Source organism: Venustampulla echinocandica, assembly GCF_003357145.1.
Source record: "Venustampulla echinocandica strain BP 5553 chromosome Unknown scaffold_9, whole genome shotgun sequence".
NCBI lineage: Eukaryota > Fungi > Ascomycota > Leotiomycetes > Helotiales > Pleuroascaceae > Venustampulla > Venustampulla echinocandica.
Genome location: NW_022474214.1, coordinates 757,182 through 782,894, shown reverse-complemented (window position 1 = coordinate 782,894; position 25,713 = coordinate 757,182). Strand labels below are relative to the sequence as shown.

Here is a 25,713-nt window from a genome sequence, read left to right as displayed (position 1 = left end):
GTATACGAAGTAGTTCGAAGGACTACGCGCCGACTATCTAGACTGTATGGAGACAACAGTAGAAGCTCGATATCGGAGACATATATGGGTAATGGCCGTGGGTGCTGCGGAACCACTACCTGGTTGGTTAGGGCCGATAGTTTGTCTAACCACACATACCGTACCTATATCATTCAAAGGGCAGCCCCGACTCATCGCGGACTTTATAGTTGAATAATCCTGACATTAACTCATAAACTTAGACATTCAGAATGGCATCTACGAGCACCTCGTCGGCCCCGCCCCTAGATATCGAGCAGATCACAACCGCAGCGGCAAACCTCAAAACCACACCTCTAACCACTATCCAGGACTTGAAAAATCAACCATGTCTGTGGTACAAAGTTCACGTCTTTGTGTATGACCTTCGGAATTTTCGAGAAATTCCGGATGCTCAAGCACGGCTCGACCGAATCATGGATGCATCTTATATCGACCTTCCATATTTCACGCCCGACGAGGTCCACCTGCTTAAATCTTCGATTGTCGAAGGCGATAAAACACTGGAGGGTATCATCGAAGAAACCCTCAATGAACGCTTGGAGAGACGGATCAAGAAGAGAGTCGAAAGTGGAGACTTCCGTGTCTGCGCAGCACACGATCTTGCCCCGATCTTCGAAAAGGTATTCGACATCAAATCTAAAGACTTAGCAAAGAACGAAGAGTTTCTTACTATTCTTGGGAGATCAGGGCTAGATCTGAAAGACGGTGATGGTTGGAAGGGCTTGCCTAAAAAAAAAAATTAAAAAGAAGAATAAGAGGCAATAAAACCTTTAATTTCGTTTCTGACGTTGAATCGAATAGCTAGCATCTTGAGTTGGGCTTTTGAGGTTATCCTAGAGAAAAGTCGTGAGGCTGGACGAATGGATTGGACAGGACCACATTGAAGAACCAGGATGCTCTCAAGGTCAAGACAAATCGGAAAGGTGCAGATAAAAAGGATTTGGAGGCACGGCGGGCCGAGGATTGAAGAAAGCTCGCAGCAGCATTTTTCGCAAGAAAACAGAGGGCAGTGATAACTAGATACATCGATCATATGAATTCATCACATCGTTGTTTCTGATTTCATCTTTCAGGTTGTGAAGTCGAGGAATATGCAGGACACGTAACATCACTCACAATCAAAGGTATAGAGAGAAGAAGGTATATTGTCATTAGCCAGAAAAAAATAACACAACTATCAAGCCCCCAAGGAATCTCAATAAGAAGCTATGCCACATTTTAACCAGCCCTCTCCTCCCCAAAAAGTATTTTTTTGGTGAATTCTTTTTGTCGTTTTGGTTCCACTCCCATCATCCGATGTCAAGCTCTTCGTTTCTTTAGAACGGCCGAAGAGTAACAATCATTGTCCATAGGGTATCCTGCAAGCACATTCATCCGCCCCTAACACCCTTCCTCTATTCTCGAATGATCGCATGCTGTTTGAGCGTCGCCAAGCATAAATGCCCTGTCATACAATCCATCCATCCACCATTAGGCCACCAAACGGTGGGCCCATTAGAGCATAGGGAAATAGAGCTCTCTTTCTACCGACGCCAGCCAGTCATGCCCTTCTTGCAAGTACCGCCAATCCAGACTCCAGACACCACTCGTGTGAGTGATATCAACCCTAAAACGCCTTGCACGCCGTCCATCCAGTCATGATATCAGATTCAAAGCCGCTGAACGTATGCTGCCAGTTGCTCCTCGTCTGATATGAGAGGCGTCCAATGAGAAACATGGAAAAAAAGAAAGTCGTATGTTACAAACACGCAGCCACGCTCCGAGCAAGAGATCGTAATAAACCAAACGAAATGGCAGACGGGCCGGAGAACACCCTGAGGACTAACCATTGCGAGGAGAACAAACCATCTCTTGACGTTGCCGCTTCGAGTCTATCGCAAAGCGAAAAAAAAGGAAAGGAATATGTACAAAATCAAACATCCATCAGCTCATGCAAGGATTGTAATTTTGGTTCGGTTATTGAGCCGGGACATGCTGTTGGCCACGCCCGCCTCTCTGCCCTTCGTATCCGTTCTGTCGGCCTTGTCCGCTCTGGCCACCTCCTCGGCGGGTGTTGTCGAATCTACCATTGCCGCGAGAGAAGCCTTGACCTTGGCCTTGTCTCTGGACCTGGCCTTGATTCGATCCGTTCTGGCGATTATTATTGTAGTTTTGGTTATTTGCCCATTGGTTGCCCGACTGCTGTTGGGGTTGAGCTTGTGATTGTTCCCGTCCAGAGGGTTGACGGTTGGTTTGGAAGTTTGAGATGGGTCGAGGGATGTTCTCCGGGCTATCATAAACATAGAGACTCTTCTCAATGGTTTGGGGGATGGGCAGGATCTCGGTTCCTAGATCGCGCTCGATGTTGTACAAGTTGAAGCGGTCGTCCCAATTAATGAGGTTAATCGCAAGACCTAAATGTCCGAAACGGCCAGATCTTCCAATACGATGAAGGTAGGTCTCGGCATTCTTAGGGAAGTCGAAGTTGATGACGACATTGACAGCTTGGATATCAATGCCTCGGGTTAGGAGATCGGAGCAGACAAGATTGCGGCAGACACCGTTGCGGAAGTCATGGAAGACACGGTTACGATTTGCTTGAAGCATTCGAGCGTGACTGTAGAAGCAGGAGTATCCAAGTTCGGTGATCTTTTTGGCGAGGAGCTCGACACGGTTTGTTGAATTGCAGAAGATGATCGATTGGTTGATTTGGAGTTTGGAGAAGAGTGTGTTGAGGCAGTGGACTTTCTGCTTCTCTTCAACGAAGGCGTAATACTGTGTGATACCACGAAGGGTGAGTTCGTCCATGAGATTGATTTCATACGGGTCTTGCATGTTCTTGTCGGAGAAGGCCTTGACGGTGATCGGGAAGGTGGCGCTGAAAAGCATCACTTGGCGGTCTTTGGGGTGGAATTGAAGTAGTTGTTCAATGACGGGGGTAAATTCGGGGGAGAGGAGTTTATCAGCTTCGTCCATGATGAACATTGGACATTCGCTGAGGTCGGCAACATTCTTTCCTGCCAGGTCGAGGATTCTTCCTGGCGTGCCAACAATAATATGTACTGGGTCCGCTAATCGTACGATATCATCTCGCAGTGTAGTACCGCCGGTGGTGACCATAACATTAACGCCGAGATGTTTTCCTAGAGTCTTGCAAACCTGGGATGTTTGTAAAGCCAGCTCTCGTGTTGGGACCAGGATTAAGCATTGGACTTTGGAGCTCTTGGGGTTGATGCGTTCGAGGGCAGGGATGACGAAGGCTGCTGTCTTGCCAGTCCCGTTCTTTGCTCGGGCTAGCACATCTCGTCCGGTAAGCGCAACAGGGATCGCCTCCTCTTGAATCGGTGATGGCTTTTCGAATCCAGCTTCGAAGATTCCCATCAGCAGGTCTCGCTTAAGGTTGAACTCCTCGAACTCGAGGCCTTTGGTAGCCGTGACATCCTGCAGGCGGCATTAGTAGAGCGACAAACATGCGGCATGTCGCGATAGGAGCGTACCTCTGTCTGGTGCCTCGTGTCCTTCGCTGGTAGCTTAATGTCCTTCTTCCAGTCATCCGACCCAGCGGCCTCACTGCTTTGGGTTAGCAAGTTCCATGCAAGCGACAGGCTGGACCAGATTATACGAATAATATGACTTACCTAAGTTTCGTAGATTCCAGCTTACTTGCTAGAGCGTCAGCCATTATGTATCGAGGTCGTTTTGTGTATGGTATAATGGAACTGAAAGAAGATGCCGGTTCGGGGATATTCTCGACGCTTAAGATCGAGTGCAGGAGGTGTGGTGTAGTATTTGATTATTGATCGCAGTAGAATATCGAGGATCGCATGGAGGACTATCGCGGTATCGTAGAAGAGCGACCTCGAAGGTAGCCTGGGGGGAGGTGAACAGGCACGATCGAAGATAGGAGTAGAGGGGCAATGCGGCGATCGGGGAGTTGGCAGGAGGTGGTTTTGCGTGGCAGGACGTCTGCGAGCTGATGAGGAGGTTGCGAATTGATCTTCAGTGACCAAGAGCGTGCTGCGTTGTTGTAGTAGACCAGGTGGGCTGAGGAAGGGTTGCGTTGTGATGAAGTTTCTTTCTGTCTTTCTTTCAAGGTTTGGTGTTGAGGTTGAACAATTGGCGGAGGGCGAGGTTAAGGGTACGAAGTACAAGCAGGAAGTATTGCTTGGGTGCAAAGCAAAGGTTCAAAGTTTGGGCTTCGCTTGGGTGCGAGTGGCTGAGGCGAGTGGCGCTGGGAACTGTAGCCGACGGTGCCAAGAGCGGTCTCTCCCATTGGTGCAGTGTAAAAAGGGGCGGGGGCACGTGATGGGGGATCCTACCTTACTTGGGTAATTTGTATAAGGTATATTCTTCATTCACTTCATCAATCCTAGTGCCGTTGGTTACAATATATATTCCAGAACAGCTTGTCCTTTTCTGTTCTAGGCATCCAGCACGGGATACCCTCCATAAGGTAGGTGCCTATGTAGGTATTCACCACACCTAACAGAATCACCACAACACATACATCACCCCGAACGCCAATCCATTTCTCCTTCCTTCCCCAAACCCAAAATGCAATTCCCTAGAACTCCATAGCATCTGCCGCATTCTCATCCCGCTCTCTCTTGACCTTGATATCCTGCTCATCTCTCATTAACGCCGCAATAAATAATCTGAAATACTCCACATAGGGCTTTAATCTGGTCTTCTCCCAGTCTGGTACGGGTTTGGCCTCCCCTTCCCCTTCCGGCCGGCTCCACTCATCGATTTCGGTTAGAAGCTCCATCACAGTTGGCACCTCAAAAGGGTCAAAGTCCCCGAGCTTCTTGGGGTTGATAGGAACGCAAACACGCCCAGTGCCAGGATGTACAACGAACGGACTTTTGAGAAGATGGTGGAGTTGCTTGCTGACTTCAATATCGAGCCGGGGGTAGGTATATTCGAGAAGGATATCTTGCTTGGCCTCGAGTAGGGCTTTTGAATCCAAGGTTTTGCTTACTCCAGATTTGGCTAGGGAATCGATATCTGCCCATTTCGCGGTGGAGAGTCGTCCAGGCGCCGAGCTCCACTTCTTCCGTAATGCATCGTTCAAGGTCCTATCAGGTAGAAGTTGGAGGAGGCGATCAGATCTCTCGTCCGTCTCCCAGGGGTCCTGATCGTGGAGTACGTCGGATTGAAAATGTGATTTCAATATATCAAGACTCCGTCTAGCAGTTGTTAGTCATGGAATTAACTTCGAACACGAGGGTCATACGCCACGTGCGGATGTAAAGGCCTTTTTATGCTGACTCTCTTGCCGCCCTGTGCTCCTCCTTTTACGATTGTTAGATAGCCTGCAATCGCCCTTCGTTTCTGCTCGCTCATCTGTCTAGCCTTCTTATCACATATCCAGGCGTGGGCGCCTCTTCGACCTGAATATACCCACATGATATGCTTAAAGCCGAAATCATCTCGCAGAGCAACGTCCATAACCTTGATGGCCATAGTTATAAATTGCCAGCACTTGATGCAGATGTTGGCCTTGTCACAGCACGTTCGAATATCGTCGTAATCTGTCATATCGATATCGAAAACCAACTCCTTTGCAAGCGGCTTGAACGACGACGACTTCCGCAGCGTCTTGCGGTCTCGTGGGTTAGAAGAGTAGACAGGTCCGATTTCGAATCTGGTGGGCATAAGGCGAAGGATATCTTTTCGAAGACTTTCAATTATTAGCTTCGCGTTTAGAGTAGTCAGGGTAAGTTCCAACATACAGATCTGCCGTAGGATATGACATATATCGAAGATATACGTCATTCGACAATGTCAATGCAAACTCTCGGTGGCCAAAATCGTTCGAAGGCGTCGGAGAGTGATTCAGCCATTGGAAAAGATAACGCCACGGGAAAAGACGCTGATAGAAGGATCGCATTACCTCCGTGTCCGATGCCCCCGTGGCCGGCCCGTTATGCCTACAGCTAAAATCAGCCCAAGCCCGCTGGTCGGAGCATAATTACTAACACTGGAGATGACGGTGCCTCCGGCGGACTTGAGGCTTTTATGTCCTTATTCATGGAGCTGGGAAACTCCCCATCCGACTCAATATCCGCGAAGAGCTCCTCCAATTTCACCTCGGACTTGATCTCAGGCTTGACCTCAGACCTAACTGGCGATTCTGCTGTCTTCTCCTCCTTGCTATCATTGCCCTCCAATATCATGTTACTATCGGCATCCTCAACTGCCTGAGGACTCCCATTGAGTGGCTGGCTGTCTGACGCTGGGGCATCTGGTAGGCTTTGCGCCTCTTGGTTTTCAGTTTGTCCTTCAACGTCCATTTTCTCCGGGTCGTCTGGGCGTGAAATTTCCGTCGAGGTTGAATGGGGCATGTTCGCAGTCGTGTCGTTGATAGCGAGGTTATTATTATGTTGTTCACGCAGTCGCGTATTGAAAAACAAGTCGCGTCCAGTCGCGTCCGAGCTTGTACTTCGTAAGCTCGCGTTAAGTGGTCGCAACAACCCCTTTCTTTATTCTACGCTAAGATAAGATAAGATCCTGCCCCTCGTTAATTTTGTTCAGCTTGTACAGTCCGGTAGTATTTGCAGGTGCTTTGTATACAAACAATTTAGGCAAGGCAGAAATATAATCGGCATAGTAACTTATTATGTCAGGCTATCTTTGTCATTCTGGTATTAGTATTACTTAAGTTCTGGCTTGTAGACCTAGCGAACCTTATCTTAGACTATGTGAAGTAGGTACACATACATAACTGATTAACCATACTATTTATATATAGAACGCCTAGATTACTTCCCCCAACCATTGTATCAGTAGCTACGTAGGCTAGGGAGCGATATTGGGGACTTTTAAATCCCAATTAATACGGTAGTAATTGCGTTTTATTGCATCTATGAAGGCTACGCATATGTAACGACTAGACCTGCTTAGGGTGGCTTGTCTCCTCCAAGACCACCTTAATCAAACCATCACGCCTCTACTTGAAGAGGAGTGATATGGATAAAAGCTAGATCGCATAAGATCAACCCAGCGACCCAACAAGTAAAGGCGGCCCGCATCTTCTCCGAGCGTGAGCTCAGCCATCTACAGACTCTTGAGTCTCCTTGGGTATATGCCTTAGTTCAGAGAGCCATTGTCTCATTCATCGCAGGTATACATCATAATCATAACCCATTTCACCTTTTAAAAGTATGGCTTTTCCCAGCCCGCTCCGTCTGCGCCCTCCTCATCCCTTTAGGGGCATCCCCGCTCTTCGCATAAGGATCAAACGGCTTTGGTTTCTTGTTCCGTCCCACACCCATTTTCTCATCGCCCTTCCGCTTCGAATGAAGCACGGACTCCGCTTTGCTATAATCGAAAGGCTCTTCATCTTCATCATCATCCGGTCTACTGTCTGGCCCAGAAGAGCGGCCTCCATTTGCAGGGCCGTTAGCTGCCTTTTTCGCCTCTTTCTTCGCTTTCTTTTCCGCTCGGCGTTGCGCCTTACGTTGGGATTTAGTCAAACCTCCTTCTTCATCCTCCAGATCGTTAAGTGAGATGTCGTATTCACCAGTTTGCTCCTCCAGTTCCTCCATGTCATCGCTCTTTCGCTTGGCTCCACGTTTGAGGACGAAAGGCTCGTCATCTGCCTTGGCCGGCTTACTAGGCTCCACAGATAGAAACATAATAGGCTCCTCCTTCAGCATTGGGTTCTCCAATGTGAAGCCATTTGAAGCTGCAAATATTTCAGAAGAAAGTTGGGGTAAGGGCACAGCAAGTCTGAGATCGTCCCCATTCATAGCCGGGGTCGAGTCATCCCATATACTACTTCCAAAGGCGCCACCCCAGAATGTCGAATTGTCGCTTCGAATCTCACCTGCAGCAACTAGTGGCTCCAGCAAACCCCTAGGTTTGCCATCTATTTCGGGAATGGTTGCTTTGGCTGCGGCACCTAGAGAGTCAGGACGAAGCACATCGATCATGCTTGGACCATCTTTCCCTCGAGCCTTAGCCGTCTTGATGAGGGCAAGGAGTTCTCCCGAGCGAGATTTCACGCTATGAGAGACAGGATGGGCGGTCCGAAGAAGGGCGACCATATCCATGGGCATCAACTTCGCAATGCTAAAGACGACATGGTTCGGCATCACGAAGGCCGGGCTGTCGTCGTCGGCTCGCGCGATTTTGTCCCGCCATTCATGGACAGCCCTGAAGACCGCGAATTGCTCGTTGTTGAAGAGAGCTGGCGTTTTTACCAGTAGTGAGTACCAACCCCCAGGCCCTCGACCGCTCTCCGCATTATATACTTGACGATCGTAACGGAAAAGTGAGACATCTTTGGACTTTTGAAGAACCAGCTCAATCCGATTCTCATCTGGAATTTCAGTATTGCTCCTGTCTACTAGTTCATTACGGATATTATCGTAGATGTAAAGTAGATAATGTGTATCTGCTCTGGCATAGTAAAGCATTTCTTCTGGTAATGGTCTGTAAGATTATTAGCAAGTGGATATGGGGTATCGAATAAAGAACTTTACCGGATCCTCCAGTCAGCCATCTGATACTTTTTGTCGGCATCGAAATCAATGAATTTCTTCAGCAAGAAGGCCAAGCTTCCGCCTGCATATCCTAACGTTCGGCTGGCGCAGTGGGTATCAAATAATCCAACAACGTAGAGACCTAGATCTCGCTGAAGCCAGATGATATCCATAAATGCGCCATGGAAAACCTATAATGTCAGACGGGCATTTCAAATAGTGAGAGAACCGGTCCAAATACCTTGACAATTTCAGGATCGGCGAAGACTTCGTTGAGAATCTGCAACTTATGTCTCCAAGGCTTGAGAGTGTCGACTATCCAGTCTTTTTCGCGAGTGCTGATCTGCATTAATGAAACGAGACCAACATAGGAGCGAACGTCATGATGCTCGAGATCAATGGCAATTTCACTAGCACCCTTGAGCTCATTCAACATCTGCAAAACGCCTTCTTCGGTATCAACGAAGGTCGCTGAAGTCGTGTCAACGGGTTGGTATGGTATCGGGTCAGCCTTTTGGTAGACTGCGTCTGGGTATTGGAGCTGCAATATTTCTGTTTCGTAGGGATGTTTGTATCTAAAATGGTTGTCAGAATCGTCTTTTTTCCGAATTTCGCCCGCTCCACCTTTCCTTCAGTCTATTCATGCGCTTGCATCGTTTTCTTCTTTGTGACCTGCTTAAACCCTCAGGCGTAGAATATGGGGGAAAGAAGTGTGGGGGAAAGAAGTGTAGGGGAAGGTAGTAAATTGGCGTAATCATACGTTGATAGGCCGAATTCATTGACAATTGTACTGAGGCTTTTCTCCAAAGGAACAACGGCGTGGGGTTTCGACGTCAGCAAAGGGAGCCACGGGGAATCGTCATCGTTGTTCGGCTTGATATCGAACGCAAGTTGGGGCTTAACGAGATTCTGAGTGCGAAAGCTATTGCCTAAAGCAAAGGGCGACTTCTTCTCTTTCGGTGCCGGCTGAAGCTTGGTAAGTCTACATCCGACATATGGGATTGAGAACGGGACGTACTTGGTCAGGGTTTGGTTGATCTTTGCGCTTGATCATGCCAGTATATTCATCCAGGCAGGTGTCGGTCTTTTCCAGCAGCGAATCGATGACGTCCACCACGCTGCGCCAATTGTTTTCCACATCGTCGCTGTCTTCAAGAACCGGTGCACGCAGTTCTGCTATTGAGGCGGCAGACTTGAGCAAACCCGTAGACAATGCGAGCAGTCGCGCGCTTTGTTCATCGAGGGCGGTCCCAACTTCAGGGTGCAGCGAGCGCTGGAATCCGAGGTCCTCTGACGAGATTTGACCTGCTGTCCGGGTGGTCGATATCAGCGCGGCCTGCACCTGTTCCTGCAAGGACTTGAAGTCCTGCGATTGATCCATATCGTCCCTTTGCGCGCCTGGGTCTGGATCTGCATCTGTTGGGTGCGGTTTTCGTGGTGGAAAGTTTGAAGTCACAAAATAATCAGCCTCGCATCCCTGTCCAGATATCGGCCAGGGCAAATGCCGACCGCTCCAGACGAGCTTTTGCAGGCGCGCTACGAGTACGAAGTGCGTACTGTGGGAGGATCCCCGATTCTTATTGCCCCTTGTAGCGAGACGACACTGATACCGGTCCACGATTTGGATGTTCTTGTTCTTGTTCTTGTTCTAGTCCAACTTATAAGTCCTCGAATTCATGGCAAAGCAGGGCTATTAAGCTTTAAGCTCCCTATATCGTGCGGCTCAACTGCGCAGTACAGGCCACGTCCAGCGTCTTCCGCCATGTCGGCGTCATTGGCACCAGAATGCAATGACGCAAAGGAGTGAGTTCTACATCCTGAGTGCTGCAACGGCCCACGATATTGACTGGTCAATAGACGCTATGATTCTTGCTTTCTGAAGTGGTACAGCGAGAGTGCGTAGCGTCATGCCCACCTCTCTCAAAATCTCCAGGCTAATGCCACTCCTTCATTAGAGTACCTAAGGGGCAAAGGCACTACAGATGAATGTGCTGGTCTATTCAAGGAGTACAAGCAATGTTTGACTGTCAGTTCCCCCCATTGATGTCTAACATGTCCACCTGTGTCTGATATGGGGACACTAGACTGCATTGAAAGACCGAGGCATAGACAAGATGCTAGAAGAGGCCCGAGAGGATCACAAAGAGAACGATACACTGAACATGCGGAGGAAATGAAATGTGAGTAGCGGTTTTCAAGTCCCCCCTTCGTGCCCGGAGATCTTACTGACGCCGCATAGAAGGGGACCATTTCGCCATTTTGTATACCGCGGCATCTGCAAGGCGTTATCATAGGAACGGAGCATCTGGCCGGGTCCTCCTCCTACAAGTGACTCGGCTCAATCTTTAAGAATGGACATTATCTGCTCTAGATGTGCATATATTAGCTGTAACATAGCACTGTACCAAAATATACCTGGTCCTGGTCGGATTTAATACCCGCCAAAGCTTGCCTTTCCGTACTTGTATCCTGATTTGTATCCCTCGGTTGGCTCGTAGTATCATAGTAGCAGATTCCAGGGACCTACCTACCTTAGGTATAAGCCACGCCAAGATGTTAAGAACCTACCAAGATCGAATACCTTGCATCGCGATCGTTTTCTCGGATTGCTTGTCCTTAACCTGTGTGGCTGTAGTTATTGTCTGGCAAACTACCTACGGAATCTGCCTTATCTACCTACCTGTAATAAAAGGCATCCATCCAAAAAGCCTGGCCTGGCCTGGCCCACAGCTGGAGAATCCCCATCCCCGTCATGTGATTCAGCCTGAAAGCTTAGCACCGCAACCTTGCCTCCAGGTAATTTCCGCCAAGCCCCGAATCGCGATATCAACACTCCCAAGTCAAATTGAAATTCGAGACCACCAAAACAAAATAACACCGTTTTCTCCTGTTCATCCTCCAGTCTACCCTCTGTGGCACAGCTTTGTTGATACCTCCATGATGTGGGAAATCCCACTCTAACTATCCGAACAACCCTCATCCCCGTTTTGGCCGATCAACAACCCCTGAGACAAGTTACAAAGCCCCGAAGCTTAGTATCCCACGACGACCGCAAACCTCCCTCCATTACCCCGACTCCCAAAATATAACACGGGCAGAATAGTGATGCGGCAGTGGTAGAAGGAGATTCATGCACCCCTTTTCAATCCTCACACTTGCGATCTTCGTAGCCGGCTACATCACTGCCCGGTGGGATCTGGTTACCCGGCTTTATGAGCTGGCCATCTTTGCCTGGGACCACGGAGTCGTCGTACGTGCAGCGGAGCTCTCCCTCTCCCTCAGTCGATTGATCGTTCTAACGTCTTGGACTTAGGCACGTACAGCAAAAGGATTCGCTATACTCTCGGTTTTCTTCTTCCTCTTCATCATACCTCTAGAGCGGCTTGCAACAAAGGAAACGGAATTGGTAAGGGGAGCCACTATCGGGCAGGCTGGATATAGCTAATGTGGTTACAGCACCCACGATCTTCGACTTCCGGTATATCTGCGCGCGAGCAGTTGCGGCGTCGGGGCTCCTTCTAGGGTGGCAGAAGCCAGGGATTTGTCATGCCCGATCATGATGGGCTTATGAGGATATTTTGGCCCTTGGATCTATCCAGAACCGACGCCCCAGGAATAATAGTTGGCTGGAGAAATTCGGGGCTCGATGTGTTTGTAGTGGCAGTATTAGAGGATGTCGATGTGGGTTTGGCACTTCAATCACGGGAAAACCTGCTGACAGGATAATGTTAGGCGCGCAGTGTGGAAAATGCTCTCAAGGTTGGGACGTTGTTTCGAAATTCCAGTCATCCCATGACGCGGATATTCGAGTTGTGCGGGCAGTCATCAATGCATGTTCTGGGTCTTGCAAACGCCCCACAAGCCGAGGTCGAATTGCTTCAAATCCAAGCCTCCACTGGGCCACATCTCAGAAAGCCACAGATCTCTTGCGCTAGAGCCTCTACAATACAAATAATTATGTTCGAGCGCCCGCTGCCAGGTAGAATGCAATACATATCCCTTGATCCTATCTCTCTAGCATTGGGGGATAAGGCCGAGATGGCGATCCATGCTCCAGGAAGTATGGATGCGGAAGAGGAGCGCGCCGAGCTGAAGAACAGGCAACGGACCAAGCAGCTAGTTCGGAAGTTAAAACTCCATACGGTGGCTAAACACCCTCCCTCCCAAAAGGAGCTGGCACTTCCAAGGATTGTCAGCCAAGTCAACTGCTCCTGGGAGCTGCACATGCTCCTACAGAAGAACATATCTCTCGTTGGCCGACGGTCACGGCGAAGCTTGAGCGTGTCGGAAAGGGTTGTGGAATCTGCAACAAGCATGCGAGATTTCGTGGTGGTAGGCACCTGGCATTTGATTACTCTCTACATATATCCAATTATACGGAGGGGGTTTATCATCATGCTTCTCTGTCATCGAGTTGTCGCCGAAGCACTCCTTCTTGTCCTTGAATGGAGAGCAAAGCCGGAATACGCCGCGTTGAAAGACATATCGGCCACAGCTCAACAAGTGGAGATCCGCCTCCAACAGTTTTGTTATTGGCCGATGCAATATATCACCCTAAGAAAACGCAAAAACGACTGGGAAAGCGTGACTACAAGCCATCCAGATTATATTAGATTCTACAATAGCCTCTGGTTGGTTGCGAATGATGTTATTATTGGCATCGCCCTGGGGTCCTACATCATCGATAATTCTGCCTGGGTGGCCGAATCCATCAGCAATATCCTTAGCCGTTACTCGATTGCGGCTTTGCAGAGGACCATTTCTTGGTTGATGGACTGGCCTGCTGGGTTAAAGCTTAACAATGAGCTTGCGGCCTTCCTTGGTGACCTATTCTTATGGGTAATAGACTATTGGGCTAGTACGTGTGTCCCTCCCTTGAGTGAATTTTTGGTTATTAATATACCACAGGTTGCATTGAAGCTCTTCGGCCTGTCCTCCCACATCTCATCTGGTTCATCGGATTTTCCAGCTTTGCCGGCGCCAGTATGCCAATCGCCCTCTTCTCAGATCTACTTTCGATTGTCACACTACATATCCACTCTTTCTACATGGCATCCGCCCGAATCTTCAACTGGCAATACACTATCCTGCTCTCCCTTTTCCAACTCTTCCGTGGAAAAAAGCATAATGTCTTGAGAAAGCGAATCGATTCATGCGACTATGATTTGGACCAGCTACTCCTAGGAACCATCTTATTTACTCTCCTGTTTTTCCTCCTACCGACGGTGATCGTATTTTACCTCACATTTGCATGTTCACGAATGGCAATTATATCCCTCAAGGCAGTTCTAGATACGCTGTTAGCATGCCTAAATCACTTCCCGCTTTTTGCTCTCATGCTACGAATTAAAGATTCCCGAAGACTCCCAGGTTTGTCCTGTTCTGTCCTTCTGATTCGAGAGTGCTAATCAGTCCCAGGTGGCATTCGTTTTGAACTTAAAGATACCCAACCGCTTGCATCCTCTTCTCCAGACTCACCTAACCCCCCTCCAACCTCATACATCTACCTCAAGGTAACTCTTTGACATCCCCTCCATCTCTTCATCTCCCTGGCTAACAAAATTGCCCAGTCCGTCCCACTCACTTTCCGCGACATGTTCCACCAATACTTCCAACTTAGTCAACGCATCCGCAAACACTATCTATCCCCCCGCGTACTCCTCTGCCTCGCAACTGGCAAGTTTGTGCCGCCTATCCACCGCAAAAATCTCTACAGCTTGCAGTATAGCATGCTTCCTGCACGCCGTGCTGATATTGGGAGTATGTGGAATGCGTTGACAGCGAGCACAACAACGAGTAAGGATAAGAAACCTGTGTTTGATGGGAGGCTTCATAATGCAAGGCGCTTAAATGGCGGGGTACATGGGAGAAGGTAGTAGACGGCTTGGTAATCGATGCATATACTCCTAGATGGATAGGGACGTGGGCACATGGATATTTGAGGAATGATAATACTACCTAATTAATACGAAATCAACATTTTCCTGCAGCGCTACCCCACCCCGCTTATATGTGTCCTATTACGTCCCCATTAGTACATTACTAGCATTGCTACTTTCTAAGGATAGACAGAAACAGTACAGTTCGAATTTTCGTTGCGTCTCGAACGCTGGAGTGAATCCTGTTCTCTTCCACTTAAGGGGGCAACGGCTGTGGTCATGGGATTTCGTTGCGTTTCGACATTTGAGTGAATTATCCCGCTCTGTTCTAAATAAGGGTTAGCGGGTGTGGGTTTTGTTGCATGTCGAACGTTTAAAGTAAACAATGTCTGAATAGGGGCAGGGGCGAGTAGGAGTTTTGTTGCATGTCGAACATTGAAAGTAAACAATATTTCTCCTATTTTCAAAAGACGGGCATAGATTTTGTTTCATTTCGACATGCAAGTGAATCATGGTTATCTAATCCAAATAGGGGGTAAGGAGGTAAGTAGGAGTTTTGTTGCATGTCGAACATTTAAAATAAACAATGTTTCTCTTATTTTAAATAAGGGGCAACTTGAATAGCTTTCGTTGTGTTTCGATATATAAGTGAATCAAAATTCTCTGTTCTAAATAGGGGTAAGGAGTTGGGTAGAAGTTTTGTTGTATGTCGAACATTTAAAGCAAACAATGTTTCCCCCTATCAGATAAGGGCAATGGAGTGAAGATGGGGTTTGTTGCACGTCGAACGTTCAAAGTAAACAATGTTTCTCTCTTTAAAAAATAGGAGATATAGGTTTCGTTGTGTTTCGACGCTCAAGTGAATCATGAGTCTCTGTTCTAAATAGGGGTAAGGGGATGAGTATGAGCTTTGTTGCAGGTCGACGGTGCGGGCATGTGTAGCAGACCCATGTCTGACTATTTTGCAACAGTCGGGTCTTTAGTGTAAAACATACTATTACAATGGTCAGAAACCAAGTCTGTCTAGTGCCCTCACGCGGGCGGATACTTTGATATCAGGTCATGCGCCGCGTTGTCATGATGCGATCACAAGTCATTCCTGCTCAATTTTTACAGCCTTGCCGACGACGATCGAGAGATAATACTGTGATCGGCCGCTCGCTGTGCACAGTAGAGTGTGAGGTGATGGCCGCGGAAGGATTCCAGAACGAGGGTCTGCCAGCTGCGGCGAGTGCAGGACAGGAAACACTGCGTCAGCAAGGCATCTTTGGGCTAAGACAGTAGAATGATGGTAGCATAGTAGTATGTACAGTGGACCGCAGCGCAAATTAATATATAGCCTTTGGATCCTCCCATTCTTCTATAACTGCGGTTGTGTCGTATAGAGAGAAGAGTAAATTATTATCTTTCCAATCGTTTCCCAAGTAGATGGGCTGCAAAGTGTTGAAAACTTCCCTTTTGCTATCACGGATTAGGCTGGATTTCAGACAAGGTAGCTGAAAAGGAGTCTGCCAGGATTTCTGCATGAAATATCTGATAGCCATGACTTGGTTAATTAGGGATAAGTAAAATTTGATTTCGAACTGGCTGTAGGATTGAACCCTATAAAACCTATGCTTATGCTCCGCCTTCTTTAATCTTCTCTCGAGACTAAAGCATTAATAGCTGGTTTTTGCAATTTCAACAGGAGAACGAAAAAGCAGTACAATAACATCAAAACCATCAAACTGAATCTAAAGCTTCGATGTGAGGCACTGTCAACACGCTAGCAACTCAAAAGTATGTTCAAGGCGTTCTCGAAATCACAATGTGAGGAAGGCTTCCTCGATAAAAAAAAGTTCTTAGTTGATTTTAGTGGTCGAAGGAGGTAACAAAGTGGTTCTTATATATTAATCTATAGCTGGTCATACTTTGGGAATGGCTAGAGAAGCTTACGTTGGCTGTGAATCTACAGATATTGTCGTTCTTTGCTAAATCACAATTTCTTTTGCCAGAGCAATATAACAAGGAGGTCAAATCCCGTATTAACCAGGCATTAGGGGGGTTCAGTAAAGACTAGCACTACTAGCACTACTAGCAGCCCACTATTATATATAAATTCTTCACTTATATATCAGTTATAGGATGGTACACGATGGTACTTAAGACTTTAGCGTTCACTATACCAAACTCCCAAAGCAAAAACTACCACTTAATTGGCTTCGTAGGATTCCAGGGATTCAGGCGCAAGTCCCAAAGTTACCTGTCATACCGACTGTCTTTGCCGTAATAAGAATGCAAAGACGTGCAGGATTATAAAGTGCGTGCACTTTCCGGGCATTACTGAAATGCAACTTCTCTTCATTTGAACCTCATTGCTAATAGTATCTCATTATCTGCATTGATGGCCATCTCAACTCATTGAGTCATGAAACTAGGAAGTACTTAGGTATGACCTGTAAAGTGCAAATAAATCCTCTATGCCTCACTTGAAATAGAGTAATAGACAAGAAAATTCATTCTAGTGTGATTAATGTGCTATACAAAGAGGCTTAAATACTACACACTGGGCCCTTAACTCCAAAATCCAACCTTCCAATACGCGGATCGGACTATCTAAGTGTATATCTTATGTAGAATGTCAACATCTACTCCAATTTGCCACTATATATCTCTCATCCCAGCCCGCTCCATTTCGAGTGAGTATCTATTGGATATAGATGACATGGTACATGAAAGACTTGGGGGCATTTTATTTCATTGCTAACATATGAGTAGACTCTCCGAATTAAACCTTCGATGGGGGGGGCCTCGTTGGAGGGGGAGGTCCCTTTGGGGGAGGAGGCTGGGTTGGTGGAGTCGAAGGTTTTGATGTTGCCTTGGCTGAAGATGCAGGATTAGTGGTAATGATATGCACCAAGCAAGTAATGAAAATTACAAATGCAAACGTTGACCACTGAAGAGCCATAAGAGCAGGCCCTTTGACAATCCTAGCTTGTCTAGATCCAGTTGTTGCAGCATCCATCGCCGCAACAATGTATGTCACCGACCAAGCTGCAGCGAAAGAGCACGCTGTAGATCCCCAGAGGAGAATCTGGGTAGCCTTCGCTAGTCCATCCCAGTCGAAACGCCTCAATAAAATCAAAGAAAGAATCCCTAAAGCGAATGCCACCCAACTTATGGCTGGCAGAACTAGGCTTGCTGAATTCTGAACGCTGATAGTCTCGCGAATCAGATCCTCAGATGTGGAGAGGGCATTGGCTAGATAAGCTGTTTAGCTGCTAAGTGTCGATGCGCAGATAGTGCCGTTACCTGCAATGTCGTTGCAAATACCTTCAGAATAGTTAGGCCTTGCTTCATTGCCAGTGTGCTTAAAGCGAGAGTATTGTATTTTGCAATGAATATGTTTGGAATGCCGCTGCTTGCAGAAGTACAACCTCCAATAGCCAGACTTGAGCGAGATTAGAATCTACATAATTCATGAAAACATGAGAACAAGCTACTCACTGGAGAGAATGATCTCTGGAATCGCAAGGCCGTAGGCCAGATTTCGGATAGCCACGCTCTCTATCAGTAACCTATTAGCACAGGCTTCTAGGTCTTCAGTTCCTCACACAGAATTACCAACCTTGAAAACGCATTCTCGTTGCAAACACGTTGGTTAAAGTTAGTTGGAAATAAAGTCCTGTTGCAAGAATTTGAAAATCGTGAAGAGCGGTACGGGTTTATGGCAAAATAGAAACAACGGTTACAAATAAAAGCGAGTTAAAATGATCTGCTAATTACAATCAGATTCCGAAAACGGCACCTGATCGTCGCAACCCGGGTCTCTGGTTATCCCCTGTCCATTTCCCCTCATCCTCCTGCACGGTGATTAGCTTGCCAATACTAAGCGGGAGTTAGTAATTATTATAAAGGAGTTACTAGATCTCTAGGACTTAGTTGGGATTATTCCTTGTACTTAAGTATAGCTGCTAGTAATCGTCTCGATTCAAGTAGTGGTCCTCCTAAAGATAGCGGTCCTGATTATCCACGAGGACTAACCCCCCAAAATCGTAGCCCTAGCTGAGGCTAGTCCCTTCTAATAGAAATAGTAGCGACTTATAAACTTCAAAGAGGGCCTTAGAGGGGATTAGTTCGGGAGAATAAGTCTTTTCTAGAAGTGACTAGCAAGCGTCATGAAAAGGAAAGCCGTATCTACCGTTAACTAGGTCCTGTTGAATCACTCCAATCTTGATACGAGTTAAGGAGTTATATCCCGCGTCATCCCAGCGTGCAGTGATATTTGAGGGGGCTATCCAATCGCCGGCGTCGGCTCGAAGATGCGCAAAATTTGCCAACGCGCTTCAATTTGACACGCCTTCTGCTACTCCGCGATAGGCTTTCGCATTATATAACTTCTTCACGAGGAACAGGACAACCAGTTGCTTAATATCAAGATCTCAGATGTTACACAAGCAATCTCGAGATAGCTGGGGATAGAAGATAACGAATAAGCCAGAATAAAGGCCATCGCCGAGATTTTTGCAAGTCGTCCCAAAGCGCTCAAGAAAGGGAGCCAAGCTCGTTACTCAATTGCTGGAATAGTTCGCTATCTGGTGTGGTTTCTTTTGCCGTTTCGGCTGGAGCGTGTGTTCATCGTTTGCTACTCGCTTCAATGTCGACGAATATTCCCGACTGTTAGCCATTTTGTGAGTACTAGTATCTTGTGATTGCTGAGGTCTGCTCGCACAGGTGAGCATAAGCATATCAAAAATACATAACTTATCCAGCCAAGATCCATTTTGTTGCTGTCCAGCAGTCCTGGCTCGCGAGATCATATGCAGATGAGAGCTAGTTCTAGCCAGGGTTCTATTGGATGGTTTGTAGTACAGTTGCTTAGCAGAACTTCTCCTCGCCAAATAGTGATGCTGAAATAATAACCCTAAACACGTTCATCCCGAACTATGAGCAATCAGCGCCATACCCCAAATGGTTTCGAAAGTCATCTTTGGCCTCCTAGCGTAGTCGAGAATGCTGATGCAGATACATCAAGACTTGGAGGTTTCCGTGTCTTTATCCTTGTCATGAACAGGTGGAACGGTCGTCTTCTGTTCGTCGGCGGGCTTCTCGAGGCCGTCAGTCTGCTTCCCATTTACGATCTCGGTAATATAGGATCCGATCTCGCTAGCCCCGTCGATCTTGTTAAGCTGCGTTCCGAAGAGCACTGCATCGCGAAGGAGTCTGCACAATTACGTCAATTTGAGACGAAGCAGTCTTGCATAGGGATCACTAACCGTGCTTTGCCTTGTAGCGTCTTCACGACTGCCTCATCGAACGCCTTACCCCATTGCTCCTTGTAGCCCTGGATTACCGGTCCAACGATCGATGCGACTGTGCTCTTCGGCAAATTTTTGCTCAGTACTTTATGAAGTTTTCTCGTCTCCTCCGTCAAAGTCTGCATATAAGGACTAGTCTCCCGAGCGTCTGCATCCCAGTCAATTTTTTTCATGGTGTTGACGTGTGCTGTCGTCCGCAAGCTCATCATGTCTATCAGCTTATCATGTATGCTGAATTGGTGATCTTGATACAGGCGTTTGACCCTGTCGAATTCAGCAAGGGAGGGGGAGTTTATCGCGTGTCGGCGCACAAATTCTCTCAGGTAGGGCATAAGCGCGATGAAAAAGCTGAGAGCTTGCGACGCTAGAGCAAGATGTTTGGAGTTGATGCTTTTCAATCCGGCACTGTGACGGGCGCCGGCGCCCAGAATGAGTTGGCATGAGCGGGAGTTGAATAGTTTGAGGAAGTCGAGCAGGATATTACTGGCCTCTATGGTCATGCCAGGGATAGTTACGATCAAATTCGCAAATCGGTCAATGCCCCTTAGTGCAGCTACAGCCGATTCGACAAGTATGTAGGACTGCTCGCCAATTGTGGCATTTCGCACCTTGTTCTTGGTTGCACCGTTACCGTCCCTGCTAAGGTCAATAGGTTTGGATGACTCTTCTTCCAACTTTTCCCAGACCACTGACGTCTTCACCCAGTCTTGGTGATCTAAGGTCATGCCCTGTAGCAACCTCCCCAAGATGGCCTCCTCTTCAGGCCCAAAATCTTTTGCTTCCCATTTGTCGACATCCATAGTCGAAGCAAGCTGCTGCTTCGCCGAATCACCCAGGAGCAGTATGAATTCACCAATTTGATTATTGACGACGCCCTTGAGCGCCGCTCCAGAGCGTCCGGAGACTGCTTCACACTCATCGGCGAACAGGCGATTCAAGTGAAAGTATCTGAGGAAGCGTGCGAGAGGCAGCCTCACCGTCTGCTCCGATCGTACCTTCAATACTTTGGTGATCTGGGTCTGTGCGACGTCAACAGCCTGGCCCAGCAAGCTTGATATATCAAGTGCTTCTGTAAGCTCCTCCTGCATTTGACTAGAGAGAATTGGCGATTTTCCAGAACTCAACTCGCCGATGTTCGAAAGAGTGCTCAAATTTAGACTTTGCATGTGAGGTCTTGCCTCAGGTGATGTAATTGGTGGGCTGGCTGTAACGCTTGTGACATCAAGTAAAAGTTTCACCTGAATACTCAGTCTCCGTAAAGCTTCGCCGACATCAGTATAGATGCTAAAGTATAGATCTTCAGCTGCCTCAGGGTCCAGTGCTCGCAGATTTCTGGCTAGAATGGCCGATTTGTCCTGTTGCGACGTTGTGCGACCGCCCGCTCTTGTAGACACTGAAGCCTGCGACTCGTTGTCGTCATCAGTGGAGCAAGGGAGGTGTTGTCGGATGAGCGCCTTCATTTCCTTCATTATTCCGTTACGGAAAGCGACTGTCGCTTGTTGAGTATATCTGGATCGGTGCAGCCCCAGTAAGTATGCTTTGAGATTTTCTCGTACTTGATTACTTTCCTTCATGTAGGCAGGTAATTCGGAAGGCGGTCGCTGACTGTCGCCCCGCCCTCGTTGAAAGGCAGAACCCCATCGTTGCAAGGTATCTTGCGGCGTGACAGTCTTGATGTGTTGACGGAGATCAACCAGTAGAGTGTCCAAGAAGCGTGCCTCGAAGCCTTTCTCTATACGGAAGCGAAGCTGTTGCATTTCTTCCGCAAGAGCATCCAATGCTTTGAGTTCCCGGAGATCTATCAAGCTCGGTGGCATAAGGGTATTCAGCCAAGATAGGTTGTTGCTGCCGTCGAGAGGTAACGTTCCCAAAATTATCCTGTCTACCAGGTCAAGTCTGTCAAGAGCAAGTACGAAGTCACCTCGGTCTATGAGCCCCTCGCAATGTGTCACTCCTTGCATAATGCTGCTGAGCTGCTCATTGGCATCGCGCAATTTGTGTAGGTTGTCTCTTCTGCGCTTCATTTCGATTACCTTCAAGCCCCCCGAGGCGAATTTCCTATCAAGACTCCCTAGATCCGCTCGCAGTGTTTTTGTTCGCTTCACGCATTCGGCAGCTTCGGATTGGAGCTCTCGCAACGACTCCAATGCAGCAAAGAAGGAATCGGAGGCTGTGGATATGGACGGTATCAAATGCACTTCCACAGTGTCTATGTACCATGATAATTTCTCTTGCAAGATGGCGTTTGCAGCCAGTGCTTTTCTGGGTCTCTGGGCCGAGCCGTTCATGAAATCATTAGGTTCTCCAGCGGTGGAAGGAGTTCCTGGCTTGTGAACGATCTCTGATCGCTCGCTTACCAGGTCGAATGTTCGTGGGTTTTCCAGCTGGAAGTTCTTATCAAAGTAGACGGGCGGTATCGTTGAAAGAGGAGGGACCTCCAATTTACGCCTCGAGATACCGTCACTCGCTCGTCGACTCGGTGCAGGACTCTCGTTCGGGGTAAGGGTTGATGACGAGCTCTTTCGGCTGATTTGTTCTAGGCGTAGGCCATGTTCCAGCATTTCGGCGAAGTCATCGTCCTTTAATTGACCTTGCTCTTTGCGCGAACCACTCCCAGTTGCTCTTTCCGGCTCTGCCCTCTGAAACGGATCCCAAAGTGCTCCAACTTGCGCCAGATATGGTTCAAAGGTCGCAGCGTTCACGTGAGCGATGTTTGTGAAGGTTACTGGAGGAATGTCTTTTGCTGTTGGAGGCTTATGTGTTGCAGAGGATGGAGCTGAAGTATGCGGCAGCATACCAGTCCTTACAATGGGCGGCTGGAGAAGTAAGATTACAGATATAGTTGCTCGCAACCTACGTCAAATACTATCGTAGGGACGCAGGACGCAGAGGGCCATGAAATCCCAAACTCACCATTCTGTCCACCCTTAGCCACTGACCCCATTATACTCTCTGACATAAAGTCTAGGGTGCCTCCTATGGAATTGGTCGAGCTTGCTATTGAGTCTCGCCGTGATGGTCACCGGCTGGCGAGCCCTGGAGCGGTGGCCAGTCTTGCTGGGGGGAAAAGAAGGCCGATGTGGAGCGAAGAGGAGTCGTCGAAGTCGCAAGAGAGTCGAAACTATCGTTGGATTTTCGCCGAGACGGTGAGGGCGAGGGTATTGTCTTGCCTACGATTGAAGCCCTATGGATCACAAACCTATAGGAAGAGTCACACGCTTTTATAGAGGTTGAAAGCGGCGGATGGTCTGTGCACGCATCTTCTTTCCCTGAATAAAAAGAAAGCAGATTAGAAACGGCGAGGGTAATTTGCCTACTACGTTACCATACAGTGGTTTTCAACCACTCCAAATCGTGTATGGGATTCGTAGCTTTTCGAAATTTTAGTGAACCTCGTTTCTCTCTTGAGTCTCATGTGTGGGTTTCGTTGCATGTCGACATTGAAGTGAATCCTGCTTCTACACGAGGGCGCGACACCGCCGGGATTGGTTTTGCTCCGTCTGCCTATAGTCGCCGTCGCACAACCTTCAAGGTAGCTAGGTCAGGAGATTCCGTTGCGCTTTGAACCTGTTCATGTGGTAATCAACCGTATTCAGGGAATACGACACATAGTCTTCATGATATATTCATAACAATTAGATTCCATTGCGTTTTGAGACTTCAGGGGATTCTTTGGTCATGGTTCATAGAAGGATAACTAAACTCTGCTATTTATAGAGATAATTAGAAGGGTCGATATCTATTTTATTCTACGGGTGTTAAAGAGACTAAAAGAGTTATCCTTTTAATTACTAAGTATATATTTGCATTTTGGCCGACTAGAGGACTTAAACTGTTCTGCAACCGGGCTTTCCCTTGTAACTCTTCTTACTATCTGTGAAGGAATTCCGTTAACTCAATATTTTCAAATTTGCTCGTCACTTGCTCTGAGCTAGGCAAGACATTTTATGTTATTGCATTCTACTTCATCTAGTATTCAAAAGAATCGAATATATTAGTTGCTGCTGTAAAAGTGCTAATCCAATGCTCTCCTGTACCGTTTTCTTAATGTGCCAATCCATGTGTTTGTGTCAGAGGGAGGGGCGGGTGGTCAATACCTTGAGAAGGGCGAGATCTATTGGATTAAACTAATAGCCAGGAACTGGAGGGGCCACAACATCTGCCACTCGAATCAAAGGAACCAGGAGACCTCAAACGAGAGCCAACCAGGGGCTGGCCACATGCCTGACGCATTTACGTAATATGTTCGCCCTACAACGATTTGCGAAGCTGAACGAGGTGTGTCGATACCTATGCAAGAAGAGAAATGGAGTTGGACAACTTTAGAACTATCATGACTTGTATATTCTTTCCTAGTCACATAAACATATGCCCTCTGAAATAGTATTCAGGAAGAAACAATTCTATCAGGCAACGTACGCCACCTTTAAATTTCGCACGGGTAGTGCTTCTGCATTCTTTTCTAGTAAGTGATTAAAAACCAACGACGGAAGTTCTTTCTGATTATTAGCACGAGCGGCTAATTTGCAAGATGGCGCACAATTCTTATATCGACGGCTCCCAGGCATCCCACAAGTCTCCCAGCTGAGATACACCACGCGTATCACCCCATCCCTTCGCTTGCCGAATCGCATCTCGCGCGCTCCACAAGCTTCAACACCCCATTTCCGTCTATTGCAGGGCCGGAGCAGGCTTAATCTCATCAGCAACATTTTCAGGAGTTTCAGCAGCCTTCGCTACCTCAGGAACGGCAGGCTGGTCAACGGCTTCATTGTTAATGACATCTTCCTTCTTCTCAGGTTTTGTCTGCCACTTAGGCGCCTTAGCCCACTCTGGATCAGTCCAGGGCCCCTTATCGCCCAAAGCGCACCCACCAGGGCAATCGCAGGTTCCACCGAAGATCTTGGGGAGGTTCTCAGCCGGGACTTGCTCCAGGAGCTCCTTCTGATATCCGCCGCCCAGGACGTGGATCTTCTCCACAGTGATGGGGTCCAGCCACCCCTTAACGATGCTGAAGACGGTCGAGAAGCCCCAGGGCGCATTGATAAGGTACATCCGTCCGAGGCGCTCTGGATAGTAGTTTTGGGACATGGCTGATGCTTGCTTGATGTAGGAGTAGACGGAGCTAACTTTGCCTAGGCCTACACCCTTGAGGTCCATTATCGAGCAGCAGGTCTCGAGTAAGAAACCCGCCTTGCGGGAGCATGCTGGCAGTCTGGGATCTGCAAGCTTCTCGTATTCGACGGCGAGGTTTTGCAACATTCGTTCGGCCGTTGTGATCTTGTACATGGCTGTCAAATCGATGTTGCCTAATTGTTCAATATATACAGGTCGGCCGTCCTATAGGTCTCGTTAGATCCATTCGCGTGTCTATCGAGTTGCAGGAATCGATATACCTTATCCGTCTTGTGGTAATATTGGGGGTAGTACTTAAAGACCTCCTCCTTCTCGGTGTAGTCGAAGGTCCGCACCAGCTCATCGAGCTGCGTCTCTTTCCGCCATTTCTCACAGTCCACGAACCTACCCATAATAGTTTAGCAAACGTAATATATAGTAATGTGCAACCAAACATACATCTGCTCCGCCAAGGCAACATCGAATTTACGGGCTCGCAGAAACCGCAACTACACAGCCGAAATTAGCCAGAGATGGGGAAATTGTACACGGCAGCGACGCACGAGAGTGAGGGTATCTAGGCGCTCAGTATAACCTTCGGACTCGAGCTTCATGCGCAATTGGAAGACTTGGGCATCTTGTTCCGGGGTTGTGTGTCCTGGGTGGCCGCTCAGTGTGGTTGGGGAGATGGTGGGGAAGTCATAGTGATCGTACTTGGGATCCAGGGTCTGGGCGGGGGTTTCTGATGCCATGATGGGTAATGCAAGAGAATATCTGAGGTTGCTATGTTGATGTTGTTCTGTCGTCGCTCGACGGGGGGAGACGGTGACAGGGTTTGGGCCTGAAATCTTCAAGGTCCAAGGCCGTCATGGCCAAATAAGCGAGGCAGTGGAGTTTAAAGGGGGTGGAGGG

General features: G+C 47.9%; 9 protein-coding genes across 9 annotated transcripts; 3 read left to right on the top strand and 6 right to left on the bottom strand.

Annotated features, from left to right (window-relative positions):
* Positions 1-251: 251 nt before the first annotated feature.
* Positions 252-785, top strand: BP5553_09001 (Uncharacterized protein; the record flags this gene model as incomplete). Its single annotated transcript, XM_032017624.1, has 1 exon — positions 252-785. The coding sequence occupies one exon, from the start codon at positions 252-254 to the stop codon at positions 783-785; it is 534 nt and encodes a 177-aa protein (XP_031866267.1).
* A 1,213-nt stretch (positions 786-1,998) lies between these two features.
* Positions 1,999-3,703, bottom strand: BP5553_09000 (p-loop containing nucleoside triphosphate hydrolase; the record flags this gene model as incomplete). Its single annotated transcript, XM_032017623.1, has 3 exons — positions 1,999-3,462; positions 3,519-3,591; positions 3,660-3,703. The coding sequence occupies 3 exons, from the start codon at positions 3,701-3,703 to the stop codon at positions 1,999-2,001; spliced, it is 1,581 nt and encodes a 526-aa protein (XP_031866266.1).
* An 882-nt stretch (positions 3,704-4,585) lies between these two features.
* BP5553_08999 (DNA primase) lies at positions 4,586-6,368 on the bottom strand (the record flags this gene model as incomplete). The annotated part of the gene is made up of 4 exons (XM_032017622.1): positions 4,586-5,210; positions 5,258-5,704; positions 5,757-5,954; positions 6,004-6,368. 4 exons carry the CDS (start codon positions 6,366-6,368, stop codon positions 4,586-4,588), a joined length of 1,635 nt encoding a protein of 544 aa, XP_031866265.1.
* Positions 6,369-7,172: 804 nt separating this feature from the next.
* On the bottom strand, positions 7,173-9,891 carry BP5553_08998 (Ribonuclease H-like protein; the record flags this gene model as incomplete). Its single annotated transcript, XM_032017621.1, has 5 exons — positions 7,173-8,460; positions 8,511-8,701; positions 8,752-9,085; positions 9,271-9,476; positions 9,529-9,891. 5 exons carry the CDS (start codon positions 9,889-9,891, stop codon positions 7,173-7,175), a joined length of 2,382 nt encoding a protein of 793 aa, XP_031866264.1.
* A 381-nt stretch (positions 9,892-10,272) lies between these two features.
* On the top strand, positions 10,273-10,687 carry BP5553_08997 (putative MDM35 Mitochondrial Distribution and Morphology protein; the record flags this gene model as incomplete). The annotated part of the gene is made up of 4 exons (XM_032017620.1): positions 10,273-10,313; positions 10,368-10,405; positions 10,466-10,536; positions 10,595-10,687. 4 exons carry the CDS (start codon positions 10,273-10,275, stop codon positions 10,685-10,687), a joined length of 243 nt encoding a protein of 80 aa, XP_031866263.1.
* A 1,369-nt stretch (positions 10,688-12,056) lies between these two features.
* Positions 12,057-14,360, top strand: BP5553_08996 (N-acetylglucosaminyl transferas-like protein component Gpi1; the record flags this gene model as incomplete). Its single annotated transcript, XM_032017619.1, has 6 exons — positions 12,057-12,191; positions 12,243-13,368; positions 13,419-13,880; positions 13,929-14,023; positions 14,081-14,306; positions 14,353-14,360. 6 exons carry the CDS (start codon positions 12,057-12,059, stop codon positions 14,358-14,360), a joined length of 2,052 nt encoding a protein of 683 aa, XP_031866262.1.
* A 2,796-nt stretch (positions 14,361-17,156) lies between these two features.
* Positions 17,157-18,009, bottom strand: BP5553_08995 (uncharacterized protein; the record flags this gene model as incomplete). Its single annotated transcript, XM_032017618.1, has 3 exons — positions 17,157-17,629; positions 17,876-17,935; positions 17,997-18,009. The coding sequence occupies 3 exons, from the start codon at positions 18,007-18,009 to the stop codon at positions 17,157-17,159; spliced, it is 546 nt and encodes a 181-aa protein (XP_031866261.1).
* A 1,389-nt stretch (positions 18,010-19,398) lies between these two features.
* BP5553_08994 (Vps54-like protein) lies at positions 19,399-22,630 on the bottom strand (the record flags this gene model as incomplete). Its single annotated transcript, XM_032017617.1, has 3 exons — positions 19,399-19,591; positions 19,645-22,462; positions 22,600-22,630. 3 exons carry the CDS (start codon positions 22,628-22,630, stop codon positions 19,399-19,401), a joined length of 3,042 nt encoding a protein of 1,013 aa, XP_031866260.1.
* Positions 22,631-24,357: 1,727 nt separating this feature from the next.
* On the bottom strand, positions 24,358-25,553 carry BP5553_08993 (Uncharacterized protein; the record flags this gene model as incomplete). The annotated part of the gene is made up of 4 exons (XM_032017616.1): positions 24,358-25,026; positions 25,083-25,206; positions 25,261-25,310; positions 25,365-25,553. The coding sequence occupies 4 exons, from the start codon at positions 25,551-25,553 to the stop codon at positions 24,358-24,360; spliced, it is 1,032 nt and encodes a 343-aa protein (XP_031866259.1).
* Positions 25,554-25,713: the final 160 nt, after the last annotated feature.